The following is a 19,973-nucleotide window of genomic DNA, read 5'->3' on the forward strand; positions in this document are numbered from 1 at the left end:
TTATTCAAGTCTTGTTGATGTTTCACTTCTGAAGTGAGCAAGATCTCCCCTGCACTGAAGTGTTCCAGAACATTTGCTAAGATGAGTGAATGGAAATGAATTGCCGCAATTCCATCTTCCTCCTTCCAGCAAACTGTAAATGCAGACATATATTTTCATGTCAGCTAGTGTGATTGCATTATTAGCATGAGTTGGAGCAGGATTAGGGTTTTTGTTTTGGTTTGTTTTTTTTACTCTTAAAAAAAAAAAAAAATCAAGAATTTGTAAGTTGTGTTGTGGGGCCAGCCACAGTCTCATTTTGATACTCGTATGTACTGACAGTGTTTTAATGGAATAGAAAAACAAATAAATCCTTAAATCTGGTGAGTGGGGAAAAAAAAAATAGTAATAATAACAGACAAGAACAAATTGTTTCAACTGAGTCCCGATCTTGCATTCTCTGAGGCTTAATACAGCAGATCGTGCATAACCAGTGGCTGCACCAAGATTGTTCCAACGTGAGAAATGGTGACAGCTATAAATTTTTTGTGATTATTTTTAACCAGGGATGAACGTTAAGCTGATTAGCATAAATGTTTATTTAATTGCAGCAGAATTCCAGTAACTGCAGAGTAAACTGCTTTTACAAAAATAATAACAACAACAACAACAACATCCATACTGAGAAGGAGACAGGCCAAATTCAATTTCAAGTTGTCTGAAGGAGTGAGTTTTAGGGTCTTTTATTTGTTTTTATTTCACTTTGATTCAGACACTTCACAATTTTGTTTCTTTTTCTCTGGTTAAGGGTGTTTGTTTTTCAGGGGGTTGGGAGAGTTTTTGTTGTTGTTTCTTTAACATATAAAACAAAACAGAGGTTATGCTGATCTTTTTACAGACCTTGTGATCTACAGCTGTTCACTATTAGAGCAGCCTCAAGGTTTCTCAACAGCCCAGCCAGAGCAGACTTCACCCCAGGGTGCTCAAGTATGGATGGGGCTGGAAGTCTCAGTGAAAGGTTTGGGAGCAATGGAAAAAGCTTTTCTCCTTCTGCTCCACATGGTCCCTCTACCACTGCTGAATCTACCAGGAGGGGTGGGAGCCAGCATTTCTTTGAATGAGTGCTGTGACTTATTCCAGTCACCCACTTAACATGATATTGCAGGCTTAAAACATGTAGGTAAAGGATACAACCTAGGTATGAGTAAAATGAGATATCTGATTAACTTCATACCCTCTGTGGGAGAGAGATTGTTTCTCTCTCACTTACCAGGCTATGTCAAAGACTAAGTGCAGGTAAAAGCTGTATTTGCTCATTTCTACTGGCATCTTGTAGTTCAGCTCTGTTCGCTTGGGTTGCACCCACCAGGTTGCCAATTTCTCCTACTCAAGATAAATCAGAACTGCCTCTAATTTAGGCCAAACCCACAAAGGTACTGGAAGCTGCAGACTGAAATCTTGAATCCCTCACAGGACTTAATATTCATAATGAGAAATTTGACCTGTTCTGGCATTCAATTATACAAAACAATATATATAGTTTAACACATTATTATCAGAGAGAAGGAAACCAAAGCCAAAGTATGATCTCATTCTTCCATATAGTGTATTAACCTATTTAAAGACTTAGAATACTCCATCACAGAAGTGACTTAATAATTAAATGGAAAATGTCTGGTGCTTTATCACACTTTATGTCTCTACTTTGGTAAGGTGAGGGGCATTTGCTTATTTTAAGAAAAAAAAAAAAATAAAACAGTTTAACACTGATAAGGAGCTTTAGAATGAAAAACAAAGCCTCCATAGAATGTAATTTCATATCCAAAATAATAATTCCTTCCACAGCACATTTTCAGGAGCTGTGTTTATTTTTAAACATAGATAATGATACATCCTCCATAGTGCACAGACTGTCTGCTTAACTGTCTATTACAACTTGAATATTAGTTACTTTAATACAAATAGCTAAATACATTGACAAAGACAAATGAAGACCTAAAAAGAAATTAATGAACATCTGCTATTATGAATGAGTTTTTCATCTGTGACTACTCAGATTGTGTCAATACAAACTTTTAGGCACAACATATTCACTGGTGATGGTGCCCTTTCATCCGCACAGTAACTTTTTTCACAATTAAATATAAGTATTCTTTCAGTTTTGAATGTCTAGTCCTGCAAATTGTTCACAGAACAGAAGAATGACCAAACCTGACAAGACAGTCATCTTGATTTATACCACTCGTGGGTTTTATTTTGGTTGGTTGGTACGTTGGTTTTTACCACCTTTTTCCTTTTATGTATCTTCTTTGTATTCTGACATACAAACTAAATGAAACAGAAAGCTTTTTTTGAGTCTTGAAAGTATAAATTATTATGAGTTCCAACCTACTACAACATGAGCAACAAGAAGATAGCACATCCCGATGGTACAGGACACAATCATCATGGGGAAACCTAACCTGAAAAAACAAGAAAACAAAAGAAATATCAATAACAATACAATATTTTGTTCTCCAAGTACATAATGAAAAGGAAGTTTAAGTTATCCTGTACATTCCAAGCCTGGAATATGCTTATAGCAGTGCCAAAAGCATGGTTATACTGTGAGATCATGACAAGGTCAAGGAATCTAATATTCAATTTCACATTTCTTCTGCTGGCCTGTTTAGAAGATAGGTGGACAAAATCAACATAATTTCATTGATTTCAGTGCATCTCTTCCAATTTACTTTGTCTCAGAATCTGGCATGCCCAGTTGTTTCTTTTTACATTTTTCTCCCCCACCTCCAACCCCCCACCCCCAAAAAACAATAAGTAATTATACAGGTAAAATAACGATTCTTAGAAGTTAGGTAATGTTGGAATAGATCGTTCAGTAAGTATCACATCAGATTAGCTGAGTATGGTGCTTTATAACAATCTTTGGCTCAAACTCCTTATATTGTTTCCCTGTTGAGCTGTAGTCGCATACAGATGGTATTCCTCTCACCAGGTTTAACAGATTTTAATATTAAATCCCAAACAGCTCTAAAAGTGCTAAAACATTGCTGTTGTATTGAAAACGGCTATTTGCTTTTCATCACAGATTAAGCTTTTCACACCACACCCATCATTTTTATAGCTTTCTTTAGCCTGGCAAACACAAGCAGCAGAAATGGACAACTAGAAAGGGTGTTGTGGGGTTGTCTGAGTCCTGCTCACAGGACTCTTCCACATCTGTGAAAATAAGTGAGTTTTCTGAAACCTAAAAGTGTTGTTGTATGGCTCTGAAAGACTATGGAGTACCACTTTTTTGATCACGCTTTTTTTTTTTTTTTTGTTACTAAAATTATAAGAATTGAGATGAGAAAATGATTTTGTGACAAACAACTCTCCTTATGTAATACCTTTTGTCAAGTTCAGCCATGAATTTCCATAAACCTCATCAGAGCATGGTAATGTTCTCTGAAGTGCAGCATTTCATTTATTCTCTTCCTTGAAGTAAGACCTGCTTATTACATATGGGTATATTACTTGTGCCTTTTTGCCTTGCTTGTTAGGCGTCCTTGGTAAGGTTCCAGGATTATATTTGTTGATGATAGGAGAACATTCTTGAGCTTGAGTGGATGAATAGCTCCTTGCCTTAAGAAGTTACAGCTAAAAGGGACTTCTTGGTGCATTAAATCTGGCCACCACTTCCTCAGTATATGAAACCACTCACATAAAATTAAAATTAAACTTCTCAATGGATCACTGCAGTCTGATCACCTTTCCTCTTTCTATCTGCAGCTCCAATGTTATTCTAAACCTTGTGATTTTCAGAAGTCATGTTTTTTTGCTGAAAAACAGACTGACAGAAGCATAGCTGTGACTAACAGTATACAGGAGCTCTCACCTTAACAGTCATTCAAGTTACAGATAATAGAATTTGTTCAGGAAACAGGGTCACAGCCAGCATACATACACTGACCTATAAAGCTGACAGAACAATTAGGAAACCAATAAAATTCAAACACTATAAAGAAAATGTTGGAATTATTTAGTGAAGAACAATCTTGCCCATAATGATGGCTATGTGGCTGTTCTTGACCTCCTATCAAAGTGAACCCATCCCATGTAGTGGTAGAAATAGAGGCAAACCAAGAAAATAAAAATACCTGCAAGGCTGGAAATGTATAAGGGCTAACAGATCATCTAATTTCTGTCTCCTTGAAAGAAGAAGAAGCTGGCATTGCCCCATGTCCATGACCAAATATTGCCTGTACCAAAAGGACAGTTCCAATGCCTGGCTCTAGCATCTCTGCCTCTCCAGGATTTAGGACCTGGTGTGCCAGCCACTTCTGCCATTCATGTAAGAGTCATTATTATTGGTATTCTAGCTTCAAATGCATTAACATGAAGTTGGTATTTGGAATTGGAAAAGAAGAAAGAATGACAGGGTTTGTTCAAGTGCTGAAAAGTATGAAGAATTGTTAGAAAGGATCATAGGATTTTCACAGCATTCAAATCATCAGAAGTCTGCAATACATTTGGAAGTGCTCATTTATTTTTCTTTTTTTTTTTTTGTTCAGATGAATATTCGTAACTACACTGCAGGTAAGTGTTATTTCAAATTCAAATGGTTAGATCCTTGTTTTTGAACAACTCTTTACTAGAAAGAGCTGAGTCAGTAATCAGCTCTTTATCGTTATTTTTTCTTATTCAGTATTCACTAAATGGTCAAGTTGATAATAAATGATCAAGCTGATAATATTAAAAAAAAAAAAAAAAAAAAAAAAAAACCAGGAGAAAAAGCTAAATCCATTGGAATTATTTTAGAAAAAAAAAAAAAAAAAAAAGTAAAATTAATTTGATGTCTAGATAATTGCTCAGAGTCCTTCCTTCCTTCTCTCAGCATATCTGACCTCCAGGCCTCCCTAACTTCACTAACATAAAAGCATCAAGATAGGACAAAAAAAAAGCAAAACCAGCTATGGCTGTGGGAATAAAATATCATGGCTATAAAATCTTCTTACATCCTTTAGTATATCTCATGAACATTCCCTGCAGCTGTATCCACATGGCAGGCTGGTGAACCGGAGATTTCTACTACTCTCATAAGAAAACAGGTTGTTATTTGACAGAAAACAGAATTTTATTGACCTCACAGTTAGCAAACAAAGAACCGGTACTGGGAGGAGAGGGGAAAGTGCAGATCTTAATCTGTACTAATACAACCTAACAAACCTCCGTGGGGAAAGCACAGCAGCTCAGCAGTGACTGGCAACATAATGCCTTTGTAAAGACTGGCAAGGGTAGGGGAGAATCCAAACAGATTTAGTGGCTATTGGACCATGAAAAAGAGAACAGAAAAACTAACCCCAGGTCGGGGGCAGGGGGTGGGTTCATATGAGAAAATGGATGAATTATACAGGACCACATATAAATATGCAGGCATTTTAATTATGCCTGACTTAGAGTGGGAGTCAAAGCAAGTAGCCAGAGCCACACACAGCCTGGGGAGGTACCTCACTTCATTTAGCCTGGATGTTTGCACAGGGCCCAGGTACAAAGCCATTACTCTCATTGCATGGACAATTAGCCCTCAACTTGAGGCCTGAATCTTAGGCCCACTGGCCTGAGCACAAATGTAATTGTATCAAATTCACCATGGAATTTGTGCACCAGGGAGAGAGGAGATGAAGCCTGCTCAGTGAGTATTAGGTACTGGAGAGTTAGTTGATTACCCAAATCAGTTTAGTGCCCTATTGTTCTATTGCACTCCATCAAAGATACAACTCCTGTCCCAGCCTATGTACAACATAACGTTTAGCCACCTACATTTTCACAGAATCACAGAATCGTCTAGGTTGGAAGAGACCTTCAAGATCACCTAGTCCAACCTCTGTCCTAACACTAACCAGTCCTCCACTAAACCATATCACTGAGCTCTACATCTAAACGCCTTTTAAAGACCTCCAGGGATGGTGACTCAATCACTTCCCTGGGCTGCCATATAATTCCAATGCCTAATAACAATCTCCTTTAGTTACATCAAATAAGAACACGCTTTAAACAATGTGAAGATTCCTTTCCATAAATGCTCCTTTGCTGCATACATGTGGGTCAAAAAGCAACATGTCAGTTGTTGTTCTTGCCCAGGAAAAACAAACAGCAGGGCTTAGAAGTTCTAAAAACTTCTCTTGAACTAAAACTTCAGATTAGTAAGAAACACTGATTAGCCTCTGTCATAAAAACACATTTTTCCACAACCCTGTAACAGCAGCACATCTGATATGACATTTCTATATACCAACTAAGGAAAGAGGACCGATGTACCCTGCGTTGCACAGCCTTTCATCCCTCATGCCCACTGCACACAGGGAGAAACACAGTTGCTGCACGGCCCTGACTCTGCACAGCTCATGGAGACTGCACTGAGTTTTCACTACTTCAGAGATGAAGAACAAGGAAGGGGCAGGTGACAGAATCATTCACTCTAGACTTCCCTCCTCTTCTTCTTAACAGAAGTTTACATATAAAACTGTAATCTAAATGAAATCACACAGCTTAAATATACACAACATGCAGATGTTAGTTCAGTGTGAGATACCGAGAACAGTTCCAGCAGAAGCCCTAGGGATTTGTCTTAGACAAAGTTTTGCTTATTAATAACTTCAGTGATCCACTAGTGAAGAGCTTGCAAATCACCTCAGTGCAGGAGAGATGTCAGACTCTGTGGAGAACAGAATTCAACATGTTCTTAACAAATTAAAATGAGAATTTGAAATGTACAAGACAAACTCTGTAAAGATAGCTGTGAAGTATGCATTAGGAGAAGTCAAACCATGGGCACAAAAACAGCAAGGAAAGAGAAGCTTTTTACTTTTAATGACCTAGTTATTTTTGATCCTGCCTCACTGCAAGATGTCTGGCCCTGTGCATACTTAGAGGAAAAGGAAACTGTTGTATAATTATTCTGGGGATAAATCCCATTTTAATGAGTACCTATTGATGTGAATATTACAGTTTTCTTAGCTTATATGTTTATTTAATTGTATTTGCTAAAGACTAATAGTGAAGCCTTTAGGGTCTGAATTGCATTTTTCTGAACAAACTGATCTCTTACAGTACCTTGAAGCTCTAGTCTGTCATGCTTCAAGAGCCAGCAGGACCAGGGATGTACAAGACCCAAGTTCAGTGACTTGTTCTGCCTGACTTGGGACATGACATGACTCTTATCTGTAAAACCATACCTACAGGCACCACCTTCCTGACATTTCTGAGCCAGTAAATTACACAGCCTGTGCATCCTCAGGGGGATCTGTGGAAGAACAACACACCCAAGGAAATGAGGAACCTTCAGCTGCTCCTCATTGGGAAAGCAACAGCATAAAAATCCCAGACAAAACCTTTGGCAATGAAAGAAAACTGGTAAGAGTTAAAGTTAAAAACTTCTGCTCCTGCTTGCACTCACAATTTAATGCACACTTCACGTTATACTGGTGGAGTTTGCATCAGGCTTAAAATTTTGCTTTTCTCACTTCGTATCTGTTTCATCAAAGGTTCTGTAGAAGGTATAACCTTCTCACCCACCCACTTGTTCCTCCTTTATTCAGCACAGGGTACAAAAGCATCATCTGCACATCTAAAGATTGCCATGCCATCTGAAAATATTTAACAAAAGAAAGATAGTGGGTAATTCACCTCATTCTTGGACATTTACTAATTATATGCAGTGCCTTGCTCTGGAAGTTGGATAAACACAAGCTCATTTTTAAAAGCATATCTAAATGTCTACAAAAGCAGCCTCAAAAATGAGACTCAGATAAGGTACATTTTTAAGATACATAAAGTTATTTCTGAATGAAATAAAAGTTACGCCTATTAATGTAATTTCACAATTCAATTTGCAAAGTAACTCATCTATATTTCATCCCAACAATAAGGTAAAACTGCAATATTCATGGATCTTAGTTAAAAGAAAATCATAACCTTCATGAATCAAACAAATCAACTAGTTAACAAAACTTATATAGGTCTATGTAAGTCATAGTTCACACAGTACAGCTCAGTGAGCAAATTCTTTTTGTATACCTCAGCTAAGATTAAATAGCATAGGGAAATATTGGGGTGAGGAGGGGAATAAAATGAGACACAACATTACCATTATAGATTTATTATTATTTGATTTCTATTAACATTCTTAGATATATAGGTCATTTTCATTGTGATTATTTACTGTTGCATTCTGCTACAAAGAGATTTTCTGAAAAGATTATGTTGACTTCTGATACTAATTGTTAAAAAAAAAAAAAAGCTCAATTTTTTGAAAAAATAAATCCATTTTTATTAACTCTATTGATTAATTCTTTATTTTTTTTCCACCATTGGCTTTGTGAAGGAGTAGAAACTGAAAGGAAAGATTTTAAATTTCTTGTCTGCTTTACTCTCAAAGCCACTGACAATTCCACTCTTCGCTAATTTCTCTGTTTTTATCGTATTTGTGGTCACTGTCTTGTCATCCTATTTCTTCACTGCCTTTCTTTCAATGCAGACTGCATGTCCTGTCAGTTTGGTTGTGTCAACCTTGCCATCATTTCAAGTCTTTGACATACCGATCCAGTTTACCTGAAAGGTAAGTACAGGCTTAACTATACTTTCCTATACTTAAAGAAAACACCTAAAAATATTTATAACATGCCCATGACCTCTGCAAATTTAACACCTGTTGTACCTCAGAAAACAGGTGGCTAAAACTGTCAGTGGGCATTAATGCAACATTAAATTGCTGTGAATTTCATATAGTCTAGAATTACATAAAAATTACAGTGTAGTTACCTACTAGTTACCATACACAGGTGTAACTGTGTAATTGAAATCACAGAACAAAACCTATAATCCCATTTTCTTCTGATTGCTTTTTTTTTTTTTGTGATATTCTATCTGTTTTGAGTCTATGCCAAGATTTTCCATAGAGTCACTAACAGGACTGAAACCGAGATTAGGAAAATCAGTGAGGAAATCTAAAGGAAATCTTAAGTTTTGCCTCCTACAGTCTGGAACATCTGGAAACATTCACTGTAAACCTCTGATCTTATGTGCAGAACAAGTAATAGGCTTTTCCTTGACCTTCCAAACTTCTGAGTATCTAAATAAAAAAGTTCATTCATTGCAAAAGAGCACTTAGTCTGGCAGCTCCACCTGGCAGACTCAAATGACCATTGATAGAATATTTGTTGCAGTATCTGTTTCTGTGGTACAAATGAGATAAAATACAACACTGTCAGAACAAGAGACTCTGATAACTATGGGGAAAAAAAAAAGGAAAACATGTCAAATTATACTTTAAAAAAATAAAATGTTGTAATTGATTATTTAAAGAAGAAAGACACCACTTGTTAGATGATAAACATCTGGCCTTTCTGTTAGAACCAAACATGCACCCATGCACCTCCAATAGGAAATGATGAAATTCAGGAGACACCCAAGAAGCTAAAGCTCAAATACAGAAACAATCCTGAAAATACAGAACTAGCAGTGACATTTTACTGGGGAAGAGTAACATATCACCAATAAATATGTGAAAGTTGTTTTATTTTTTCTTGTTCTTCTAATATCCCTTTAAGTTAATAAATCAGTATGACTAATTTACTAACATGCATGAGGTGTTCAGAACCTCATATATATCTGACAACAGGGAAAAAACAGTAACTTTCCACATTTAGCTTTAAGGGCCCCATGACCAACATAAATACCCCACATTTAAATGAGAAAAAGAACGACTTTGAACAAGCTCATTGGAGTCACAGCATGTAAAGGAAGCTAGACTAAGACCTCTATGTGTGTCAGAATGTTTTATTAAAGCTATAGAGCATACAAAACCAGATTACCTTGCTCTATAAATTAGGCCTTAGTAGGATGATATTATAGAGATATACACAAGCCAATAGATGAAAAATCTCTTAAGCTTGCATCGGAGGAATAATGCCATAACGCAGAAAACAAAATTAAATGTTGTGCTGGATCAGGAGTCAAATAGACAATCAAGTGACCCCCACGTAAATCATCTGTAGAGTTTCTTCTGGAAGATGACCAAAAGCAGGAAAGCCAACATAACAGTAGGACACTGTGGATTCCTCTGTTTTCCCAGCTTTACTGTACCTGTGGGAGTTCTAACTTTTCTTCATCTAAATGCCCTATGGCATAAAATACCCCTCAGAGTCTCCAACAGCAGTTGGAGTTTCAGCTTTAGTTGCAGCTTCAAGTAAAGATTTAGTTCCTCTTGACATTAATGATACAGTAACCCAAAGCAACTCAGATTTTCCAAAGTTTACCACTGATAGCTTTCTAATTAACAATACCTACAGTGAACCAACCATGTTTGAACACTCCAGTCACATCCTTTCTTCAAGAAAGCTTGCAGCAACCTTCAGCCAAGGTGAGAGCCAGAAACACAGAGAGCAGAGGAAGCTCTTGCATTAAGGATGGCCAGCTGAGACTGCTCCCAGCACTTTCCTTTTCCTGAGACTTGTATAACTATTAATTACATAAGAGAAAGTTGCAGGTGGCCATGACACACTCACTTTACACAGCTGAAACTCTATCACATGCTATTCTCGTTTTACATGAAGAGGGCTAATCTTTTCTTAGTTTCCAGAAGAGAGTGATCTCCTACACAGTTGTGCAACATTTTGACACCCAGAGGGGCTGGACAACCCCACGCTTTTATAAAGAGAAAGCAGCCTTTACAAAGTCAAGACTATGACTATAAGATTTAATTCACATAAGAAAATTTTACATTCAGACCTTCTATACCATTACAGCTTTAAACAACTAATTTGAGCACTTGAATTTTTGCTAGATCTCCTGAGTCTTAATAATAACAATAATAATAAATAAAAAATAAATCACGTGTCTTTCATCTTGTTTTTTAAAAAATGGGCAAGCACTTTGTGCTAGTAACTTGAACAATATTTGTATATAGCTCAGAGCACCAGTATTTTATCACAACATTGAGAAGCAATTGAGAAAATAAATGTTGCCAATACAACAAGACCAATACTAACACTAACTAATTACAATAAATAAAAACAATAAATAAATAAAAATCTTAGGTTACACTAGATGTTTTCCAAAATCCAGTAAGATAACTGGGCAAAGTGAAATAATCTGGAAGCATCTTTCCTCTTTTTTGTTCAGATTTTTCCATTCAAATATAATGCAAGTTTAGTTCACCTGTTTTCCCTTATTTTATTTCTAAGCCCCCATGAAAAACAGAAGATACAGCAGAGTAAAACTAGCTGTGTGCCATTATAGTCATCATCTTTTCTATCATATATAGTCTCTTTAGAGATACAAAGGTCCTTCAAGCAATTTTACTAGACAGCTTTGTATGTAAGCAGCTTTCCTGAAGTTTTAATACTACTAAAATCTACAAGTCCCTTGAAAACCTAAATTGCTTTGTATTTCCTTCTTCTCAGTAATTCAATCTCTATATACATGTATATTCCATTTAAAAGGATGTATTTTCTCTTTTCCATCAAGAGATACTCCCAAGAAACATGCAATACACATTGTTAAAGCTCCAAAGCAAGCTGTCTAAACTATGGAATTTTATAGTTTATAGTCAAATAACTCTATTCTCTGCCAAGAAGTGTTATGACTATTAGAAAGCACATGATATTATACGTCATATGTTGGCAAAAGGGAGCATGCCTCACATTGAATTTCAGTTCCATCCTCAGTCAGATTTTTCTCATTTTTACAATGTAACATACTTGTTCTTGTTTCTGACATTTGTGTTTCAAGGAGACCGAAGAATTACAAACGCAGTATGTGTCTGTGAGATAATGGGTATGGCAAAAATTAATGGTGATTTATTTTAGTTCCAAAATGTTTCAAAATTAAAAGACTCTGCATTGTGTTGCTTTTCCTTGGTGAGGATTCAGGAATAGAAGTTGCCTGAATGTCATTTCCATGAATGTGCTTGATCCCAACCCTCACAAACAGTATTGTGGAACACTTTTCTTAGTCTCTCTCTCTCTCTCTCTTTATTTCATTGTGCTCTTTTATTTTCATTAAACCACAAGATAAAAGGAAAACTTCAGTTTTCCAGTAGAGATTAATCATTTAATTCTTTAATAATATCAACAGGGCATTCTGAACTGTTATAAAAGTCATGGAGCTCAATAAAAAGCCAGATGCTACATAAGAAAAAACATGATCTGTATCATTCCCCTCTCCTCCTTCTACTTGCTTTGAGACTCCTAGTTGTGTACCACATAATGTGATGACAGAGAATTCATGTAGAGCAGTTTGCCAGGACAAAGGAGCAAAGTAACTGCATGATATAACAATAATAATTAAGAATATATTTTAAAACCATATCTTTAATTTAAAATAGAAGCATGCCTCTATTTTAGCAAGATTATTTTTCATTAAGAACTCAGAAGATGCCTTCTGATAAAAATTTATTGTTTTTATAAGGCCAGTAAACTTTCTACCACAAACCCTATGCTTTAGGAGTCCTCAGACCCAATCTGGGGTAGGAGCAGAAAGTGAGATATTTTCTTTTCAGCAGTGTGAACTGGAATACTTCTCTCCAGCCATGAAATGCCAGTCAGAAGGAAATAAGGGACCAGCAGGAACTTGGTCTTACCACAGGTCTGATTTTAAGTACACTAGCAAACTAAGGTGAAGCAAAGTGAATCCAGTTCTAAGTCCATCCGTTCCTTCAAAAGTTAAAGCTCTGGTGTACAAAGCACCAGAAAAATGCATTCTGTATAAATATATGTCCACAGACTATCACAAGTATATACCACTATTTCTTATGAAATGGAAAAGACCTAACAGATAGGCAAGATAGGAAAAGAGTAGCATAGAGATGCAGGTAAGTATTGCTAGCAGGTTGATTTAATATGGACTAGTTACATGACCAGTTCACAGACACTGCAAGTCAAAAAGAAGCATCAAAAGGAGTTGGCTGCCAAATTATTATGGATGGCGCCTAACCCCTAAGTTGCTCCAAGATGAAAGGTCAGAGCCTGAGAAACTTCAGTTCTCCACTCCTAGAAAAGCATATTCTAAATTTTCAGAGGTCATCTAAACTGCACCATCAAGAGTGTTATTCAGGCCCACATTAGAAACAAGGATAAGAGTGACTGAAATGAAGGAAATACAGGAATAAAATTATTAGGCTTTTAAGATTTATAAAGATATTTTACTAAGTTCACATTTTCAACAAACACATGAAAACTAACCCAGCTGTTTGACTAATTTCTGCCTCCTTCCTCCTGTCTCCATCTCTGCAGTGGAAAGATGGATTGCTCTCCAGCAATGCAAGCATGTACCAGCAGTTGAGTTATGCAGATGGTCTGGCCCAGCTATTTATACAAAAGCTGCATGTACCACAGTCTTCCTTCTTTATTGTTTTAGATGTTTTATTTTCATTTGAACAGTTTGGACAATCAAGTGGTTGGTTTAAATGTCATCAAGTGATTCTGAACCATTCCTAAGTCCCACCACAACATCATCTTATTATCTTTCTAAAATATCAGGATCATTGTTTCAGGTATGTTATGACATTTTTCATTTTAGTTTATTTCTCTGAATTTGGTCCTTTTTTTTTGCCAAGGTCAATAGACTTTTGAATTTCTTGTCTTAGAAACAGATGGTGCAGTGATGTATTTTAATGAAATTCAGCTGTACAATTATGGAACAAAATCTTAAGTAAATGCTTGTCATTAATATCCTTAAAATGCTAGAAACAGAATCTGAATATTTCTTGACTGGCTGGAATAATCTAGTTTCTCATTTTACTTTGGAAAGTCTATTCATTAGATTGTTTTCCTACTACTACAGAAACTAATTACATGTATAGTTGACACTTAGTTTGAACTTCTCTAATTTTTTTATTCAGCCTTCATTATCAGTGGATAGAAAAGGCTTAATAAACAACAACAACAACAAATTTGAAAACTAATATTTTAGTAGTATATGTTACATACTATTACAAGAGAAAACAAAAATAAACAACAATGACAACAAAAAAGAATCAAAACAAAACAACAATAAAACAGAATTCCATTTCAAACTGTCCTAGGATGATTTATTCCCTTTTCCTTACTAGACTTTTCAAGGCATATAGAATGAAATGAATCCCTAAAAAACAACAACAAAATAAAAAAATTTAAAAATATTCAAAACATTCTCTCTCTTTCAGGAAAAAGTTTCTATATTATCCCAAAGAGCAGCTCTTAGTCATTATTGGTTTAAAACTGAAATCATTAAATAATCATTACCCTTTTTGCCTATTTAACTGATACATGTGAGCTTCAAACTTGAATCTCGTTATTTAAGTAACTCTCACTGAAGCTAAACAACTGCAAATATTGACCTAGGAAGTTATTATTCAAGTGATTTAAAAATGCAATACTGTTTAAAATAATATAATACCCTTGAGTGTAAGTATTATCAGGAAAATAATAATTTTAAGAGGTTATCAAAATTCATTGCTAAGGTCAAGCAGTAAACAGAAATATAGTAATTGTAACCATATCTCTTATGTGAGAAACAATGGCCAGCTTACACAAGAAAATAAAAATCTACTTACTCTTCCATGAAAAGAGCTAGTTGCTTTGAGTAGTTCTTGTTTCAAATACATTATAATGAAGATAATGTAACCATTAAATCCTCCTTTCTTCTGATCGTCTTGGTATATGTGTATGTCTGACACCTTATTTAGTAACAGAGGGGAACACACCTTTCTATTCCTATTAAAATTGTTCTGAGAAAATGAAATACCACATAAAAATATGATTCTGATGTAATTTTGAATGTCTATATGTTTTGGCAAGCAAATATGAAGCATGGGATAATGTAAATTCAAGCTGAGGAGAATTAATATATTCTCTCTGAACAAGGCTTATTAGTCAGGGTTCATAGACAAATACAAGTTCAAACATCCAATATTCTCTGGTTCCAAGACTTCGTGTCTCTTCCTGCTATGTAAACTACCTTTGTATTTGGACCTCATGCTGTTTTGCAAAACAATGTTACAAGATACAAAATTTATCTGAGCAAATATTTTCAATACAGCACTTTCTGACTAATTCTGTTAATTACCAAAGTACCCTATTTAAGTAGAAAATCACTTTCTAATTTTGATATTCTTTGAATAAGACTCTTGTTCAGTAACGATACTGTCTAATCAAATTGAGCATGTTCTAATCAACTGTACACTTGGCACTTGATGTAACTACATGAAATAACTATATGAAGCTGAAAAAAGTAGTGATGTCTTGGGTAACGAAAACTATTTATACCATCACATATGATATGCAAGGGTTCAAATAAGCCTTGTTTGATACCAAAAATATATAAAAAATTTATGTCAAATCCCAGTTGGAATGAAAATAGAAACTAACTCAAGACAGTTTGATTTCACATGTCACCAAGTCAAATTAGAAAATGCATGAAAATGAGCAAATATTTCACTAATTCTCTTCTTGCAGTCACCTCTACATGACTCAACTTGTACCTGGTCCAAACTCTCCTTTTTCCACTAACTCACTTGTCTCCAGCTTAAGACACACAATTTGTCAGAACAGGACTTTTTCCACTCTGCTCTTCATGAGCTCATAACCCCTTCCTGGGCATACAGCTCATACTTTCTGACCATTACTGAGGACAGTGTTGGCCCCACAACTCCCCATAAAACTCTTAGGCTACCAGTAGTCATAAAGTGACATAATATAATAATAATAATCAGCCAGGAACACCCAAGAAGATTTGGAGATATGCTTCTCCAGTGAGAGATCAACCAGACTGAAGAAAGGAGATTTTCAGTTCAGTCTCACAATCATGAGTCACACCTGAACTCACAATACAGCACTCTCATTTTGGGGAGTACAGTGACTGATCAGCTAGTTGTTTCTTTAAAATCCAGACACAAATGATCAATGTATGTTTAACTCCAATGAACTATGAGCAGATGAACAAAACACTGTAGCCAAATCATCTTACCCTCACTACGATTACATCAGTTTCTTTATATAGAAACTCTTGGCCACAGTTCCTCCCTGCATCTCGCCGAAGTTGAGTGCCACCTTTGCCTGACATTACCCAATATTTTTGTTTTGCTTTACGACTTGATCTTTAAAACAGACCACACCGCAGGCTTTCATATCTGTTTAACCACAGTTATCCTTAAAAAGGCACTAAATGAATATGTGGAAAAAGATTATTTGTTGTGGTACACATCTGTAAAAGACTAAATCTGAGTGACTGGCCTTTCTAGGGCACAATTTGTTTGACTTCTATTAGATGCATACATTGGGACGAAAAGAATCATTATCCAAAACTTATTTCTTTCTGTTGACTATAATGAGAGCCATCAATGACTAGTTGAAATAAAGATATCAACAACGTCTAATGGAAAAGTGAGATGAGATCTATCTTACCTTTACTGACAAGCAGCTCTGTGAACACTGGGAAGTAATGAAGCCTTATTTCCTACCAATTTGTGTCTTAAGTTTGATTGACTTTCTGTCTAAGTAGAAAGCTCCAACTGAACCTTTCTTCTATAACTTATATTGATGTTCTCCTGGATGTTTTTTCAGCATGTGAGGACATATGGGCTCAGACTGTACATTCCCTTGGTGGAATACTAATAAGAGTTTCTATTTCTCTTTCCAGCCACCAAATTTGATGACATTTCAGGGATTTTAATTATATTTGAGAAATTAAGCCCCTTTTCCCCATCCTCTCCTCTGTCAAATGTGTTTGAAGTTGATAAGCACTTCAGAAGTTATTAGGTGGGAGACACACAGACGCATTCACAGCACTATGATTGCACAGGAAACCAGATAAAAAGTTAGGCTTTGATGGAAAGAAAGGAACAAAGAGCTTTTCTAAAGCTTTTTTTTTTTTTTTTTGAAACATACTTGTAACAAATAGCTAACTGATATAGCTAACTGAAACACTTACTATGACATAACTCAAGAATGACTAAAGAAAGAGATCTACCTTTGCATGTGCTTACATTATGTAGCTCTAGTTTCCAACTTATTATCAGAATGCTTGTAGGCGTGGGAAGGTAATGGGGAAGAAAAAGAAATGTGAAGTTAAAAGTCAGCATGAATTAGCATATATTTTGATTTGAAATTTCATACAATCCCCAAGGAATTAAGTTAAACATAAAAACTAAAATTCACTTATTAAGCTATAAGAAATAAAAATTATCACAATTAAATTGTAAATTTCAAGGCAATCTTGACTAGAGTGATTCTGCTGATATTCCTGCAGTATATAGCTCAGAATCTAATATGAAATAGAAAAGTGAAGTGCCATTTACCAAAATATTTTAAAGCAGCTCTGTGATCTGATAAATGATCTCTAACAAAGTCCAAATAACAGAAGCATTTTAATCACTCTATTCCTTAGATGTATACATGAAAACATTGCTGGACTAAGAAATAATTTATCATTATTACTCCAAGTGATAATACTTCTGCATGCACTTTGCATTCAGAATATATAACTATTCTGAACAATATTCAGAAATCTCACAAAACCAAACATTAATATTCTAGCAGCACACCTCATATCTGAAAAGTCTATGTATTCTTACAATGAAGAATAATATCTGACAAAATACAAAGAACAATTGAACTGCTTGTATTTCTTGGTTGAAATCATTAAAATATGAAATATGTATTTGAAGGTGTTTTTCCAAATGTGACTACATCCTTAGTTTGCACCAATATACCATGCTCTGCTAGTTACAATGGAAATAAACAACTTGTACCAGTGTCACTGGAGTAATTTATTTAATGATAAGCTTCAGCACGTATTTAGTATTTCAAAGTCTTCTATGCATTGACATACTAATTGCTAGCACTTCAGAATATATACCGACTAAATACATTTTGTGTCAGAAGAATACACTCACTAGATTTTCTGTACAATATTCAAAACGTGATAATCTTAGTCACCATTTAAGTGAGGAGATCTTTATTCCGAAGTCTGACTAGTACAATGCCAGAACACCACAGTCCATGTAAATAGGTGAAGTGACTGCAGATTTAACTTTGTCTTTTTGAATGTCGGTATATCAGACATAAAACTTTTCCTTGGTATGCATACGCATGCATTTTTTGGCAGGGAAAGAAAATGAGTTAACCCTGTAAGCCAAAAACCCTTGCAGTGGCAATGTGAAAGATATATATCACTTGTTGCTTACTTCTCCTTGTGAGGAGCATACATCTTGTGCACTATTCACAGCATCTGGTGTCTAATTCATGTTAATATATGTACATGTTTCAAAAACTACGATTTTCCTCAATTAAGCCATGATGTAAACTACTACAGTCAAATACAGATATAATTTCAGGCCTTAGCTCAATCCCCAGCCTGTTTCTTTTTTCTCTTCAGTCAGTGACAGAAACTAAAATTACTTTATTTTAGTAAAACATTTTATTTTACTGACAAGAAAATCACTCTCACCAAGGTCCATTCTACTGACCTCTCAAGAGAAACTAGCAGCAATGTTCCTTATTCATCCTCCCAGAGAGTCACTGCTTTTGACATGGCTGCCTATACTATTCTTACTATTCTTGGGTTTGGAGGCTGATTCATCTTCCAGCTCTGATCTCTCTTCATATGTGCTTCAACTGATCGTTCACTGTATTTTCTCTTGCTGAAGAGATGTTGTTCTTGATTTTCTTCTCCCTCTTTCTCTGTCACTCATCTCTGCGAAATTTCACCACAGATGACGTGTAATTCAACAGCGTTCCCTGTGCTAAAAATTCACTTGATTTCATCCCCTCCAATTAAACTAACCTTACTTTTTCCAAATCAAATGTTAGTGCAGTCTTTTGCCAGGCTTTTATTAATTTAGATGTAGAGCTTAGGGATATGGTTTAGTGGGGACTGTTAGCGTTAGGTCAGAGGTTGGACTCGATGATCTTGAGGTCTCTTCCAACCCAGAAATTCTGTGATTCTGTAATCTCTAGCTATGAGTTTACTCTCAACACCATCCCAGCACAGTTCTAATTTTTTCCCTGCAAATATTCTCCTTCATTTCCTTTTTTTTCACAGTACTGTAATCTTACTCCTTACCTTCACATATCATTTTAGTCAGTTTGGATTTACAACTCTCTTCTTACATCCAACCTACATTTAAAATTCTTGAAGATTTCCTCTGCATAAGTCTTCTTTCCTGCTTATTCATGTAATGAAAATGCTAACCTAGGACTCTCACCTCAGTTTCTTAACATCCTTTTCTTTGGCCTCAAGAAATACAAAGGGTTAATTTCCAATATCAACAGTATAATCATTTCAAGACCCTCATTGCATTCTTCCATTTGTTTCCTTTTGCACAAAGCAGAAGCTTTTTTCAATTTACATACACTATCAAGGCCTACACCACCTCTTTAATTATCTGCTTATTCACAGCAAAATGTTTACAGCTGCATCACAGTGCCAGCCCTCATCAACACTTGTCATATTTTCTACCAGTACCTTACCCCCACAATACTTCCCAGCGTTGGTAGGAATCCCCTACAACTGGTTATAAAGCTACCTTACCAGTATGCCTCTATTCCATTTTGTCCTGATACAATGATATTACTTACCTATATATTAGACCCTTCCTCACCTTTGATAGAGCAAAGCATTACTCTTCTGTTTGTCATTTGCCGAGTTTTGCTAACACAGCTCCATAACCATTTCTAGAGTGCTATATTTTACTATATAATTGGACTAAATTAATTAGAATTCTAAGGAGCAATGCGGGCTCACAAGAGTTCTTTGCTCCAGCTTTCCCATATGATGAAGTAACTGTCACTTTAGTGCTAAGCCAAAGTGCATGCAAACACAATATGAAATCAATGATAATATTCTGTTTATATTGACCACAAAGGATATACATGGCAAGTTGAATACCTCACTTTGGTAGTCTAAATAAGGTGAGATGAATCCTACTCTTTGTATCCATTACTATTGGACAAGTTTGCATTCAGTTTATAGAA

At 35.6% G+C, this 19,973-nt stretch overlaps 1 protein-coding gene across 2 annotated transcripts in view; it reads right to left on the bottom strand.

Moving 5' to 3' along the window:
- Window positions 1-1,828: 1,828 nt before the first annotated feature.
- OCA2 (OCA2 melanosomal transmembrane protein) overlaps window positions 1,829-19,973 on the bottom strand; it is a 199,257-nt gene continuing 181,112 nt past the window's right edge. For both annotated transcript variants that reach the window (XM_068681371.1, XM_068681382.1), the window contains one exon: window positions 1,829-2,441. In XM_068681371.1, coding sequence (XP_068537472.1) covers window positions 2,354-2,441 — 88 coding nt within the window. In that variant the 3' untranslated portion in view covers window positions 1,829-2,353. The remainder of the gene's footprint in view (window positions 2,442-19,973) is intronic.

Source organism: Anas acuta, chromosome 1 (assembly GCF_963932015.1).
Source record: "Anas acuta chromosome 1, bAnaAcu1.1, whole genome shotgun sequence".
In the NCBI taxonomy this organism is placed as follows: Eukaryota; Metazoa; Chordata; class Aves; order Anseriformes; family Anatidae; genus Anas; species Anas acuta.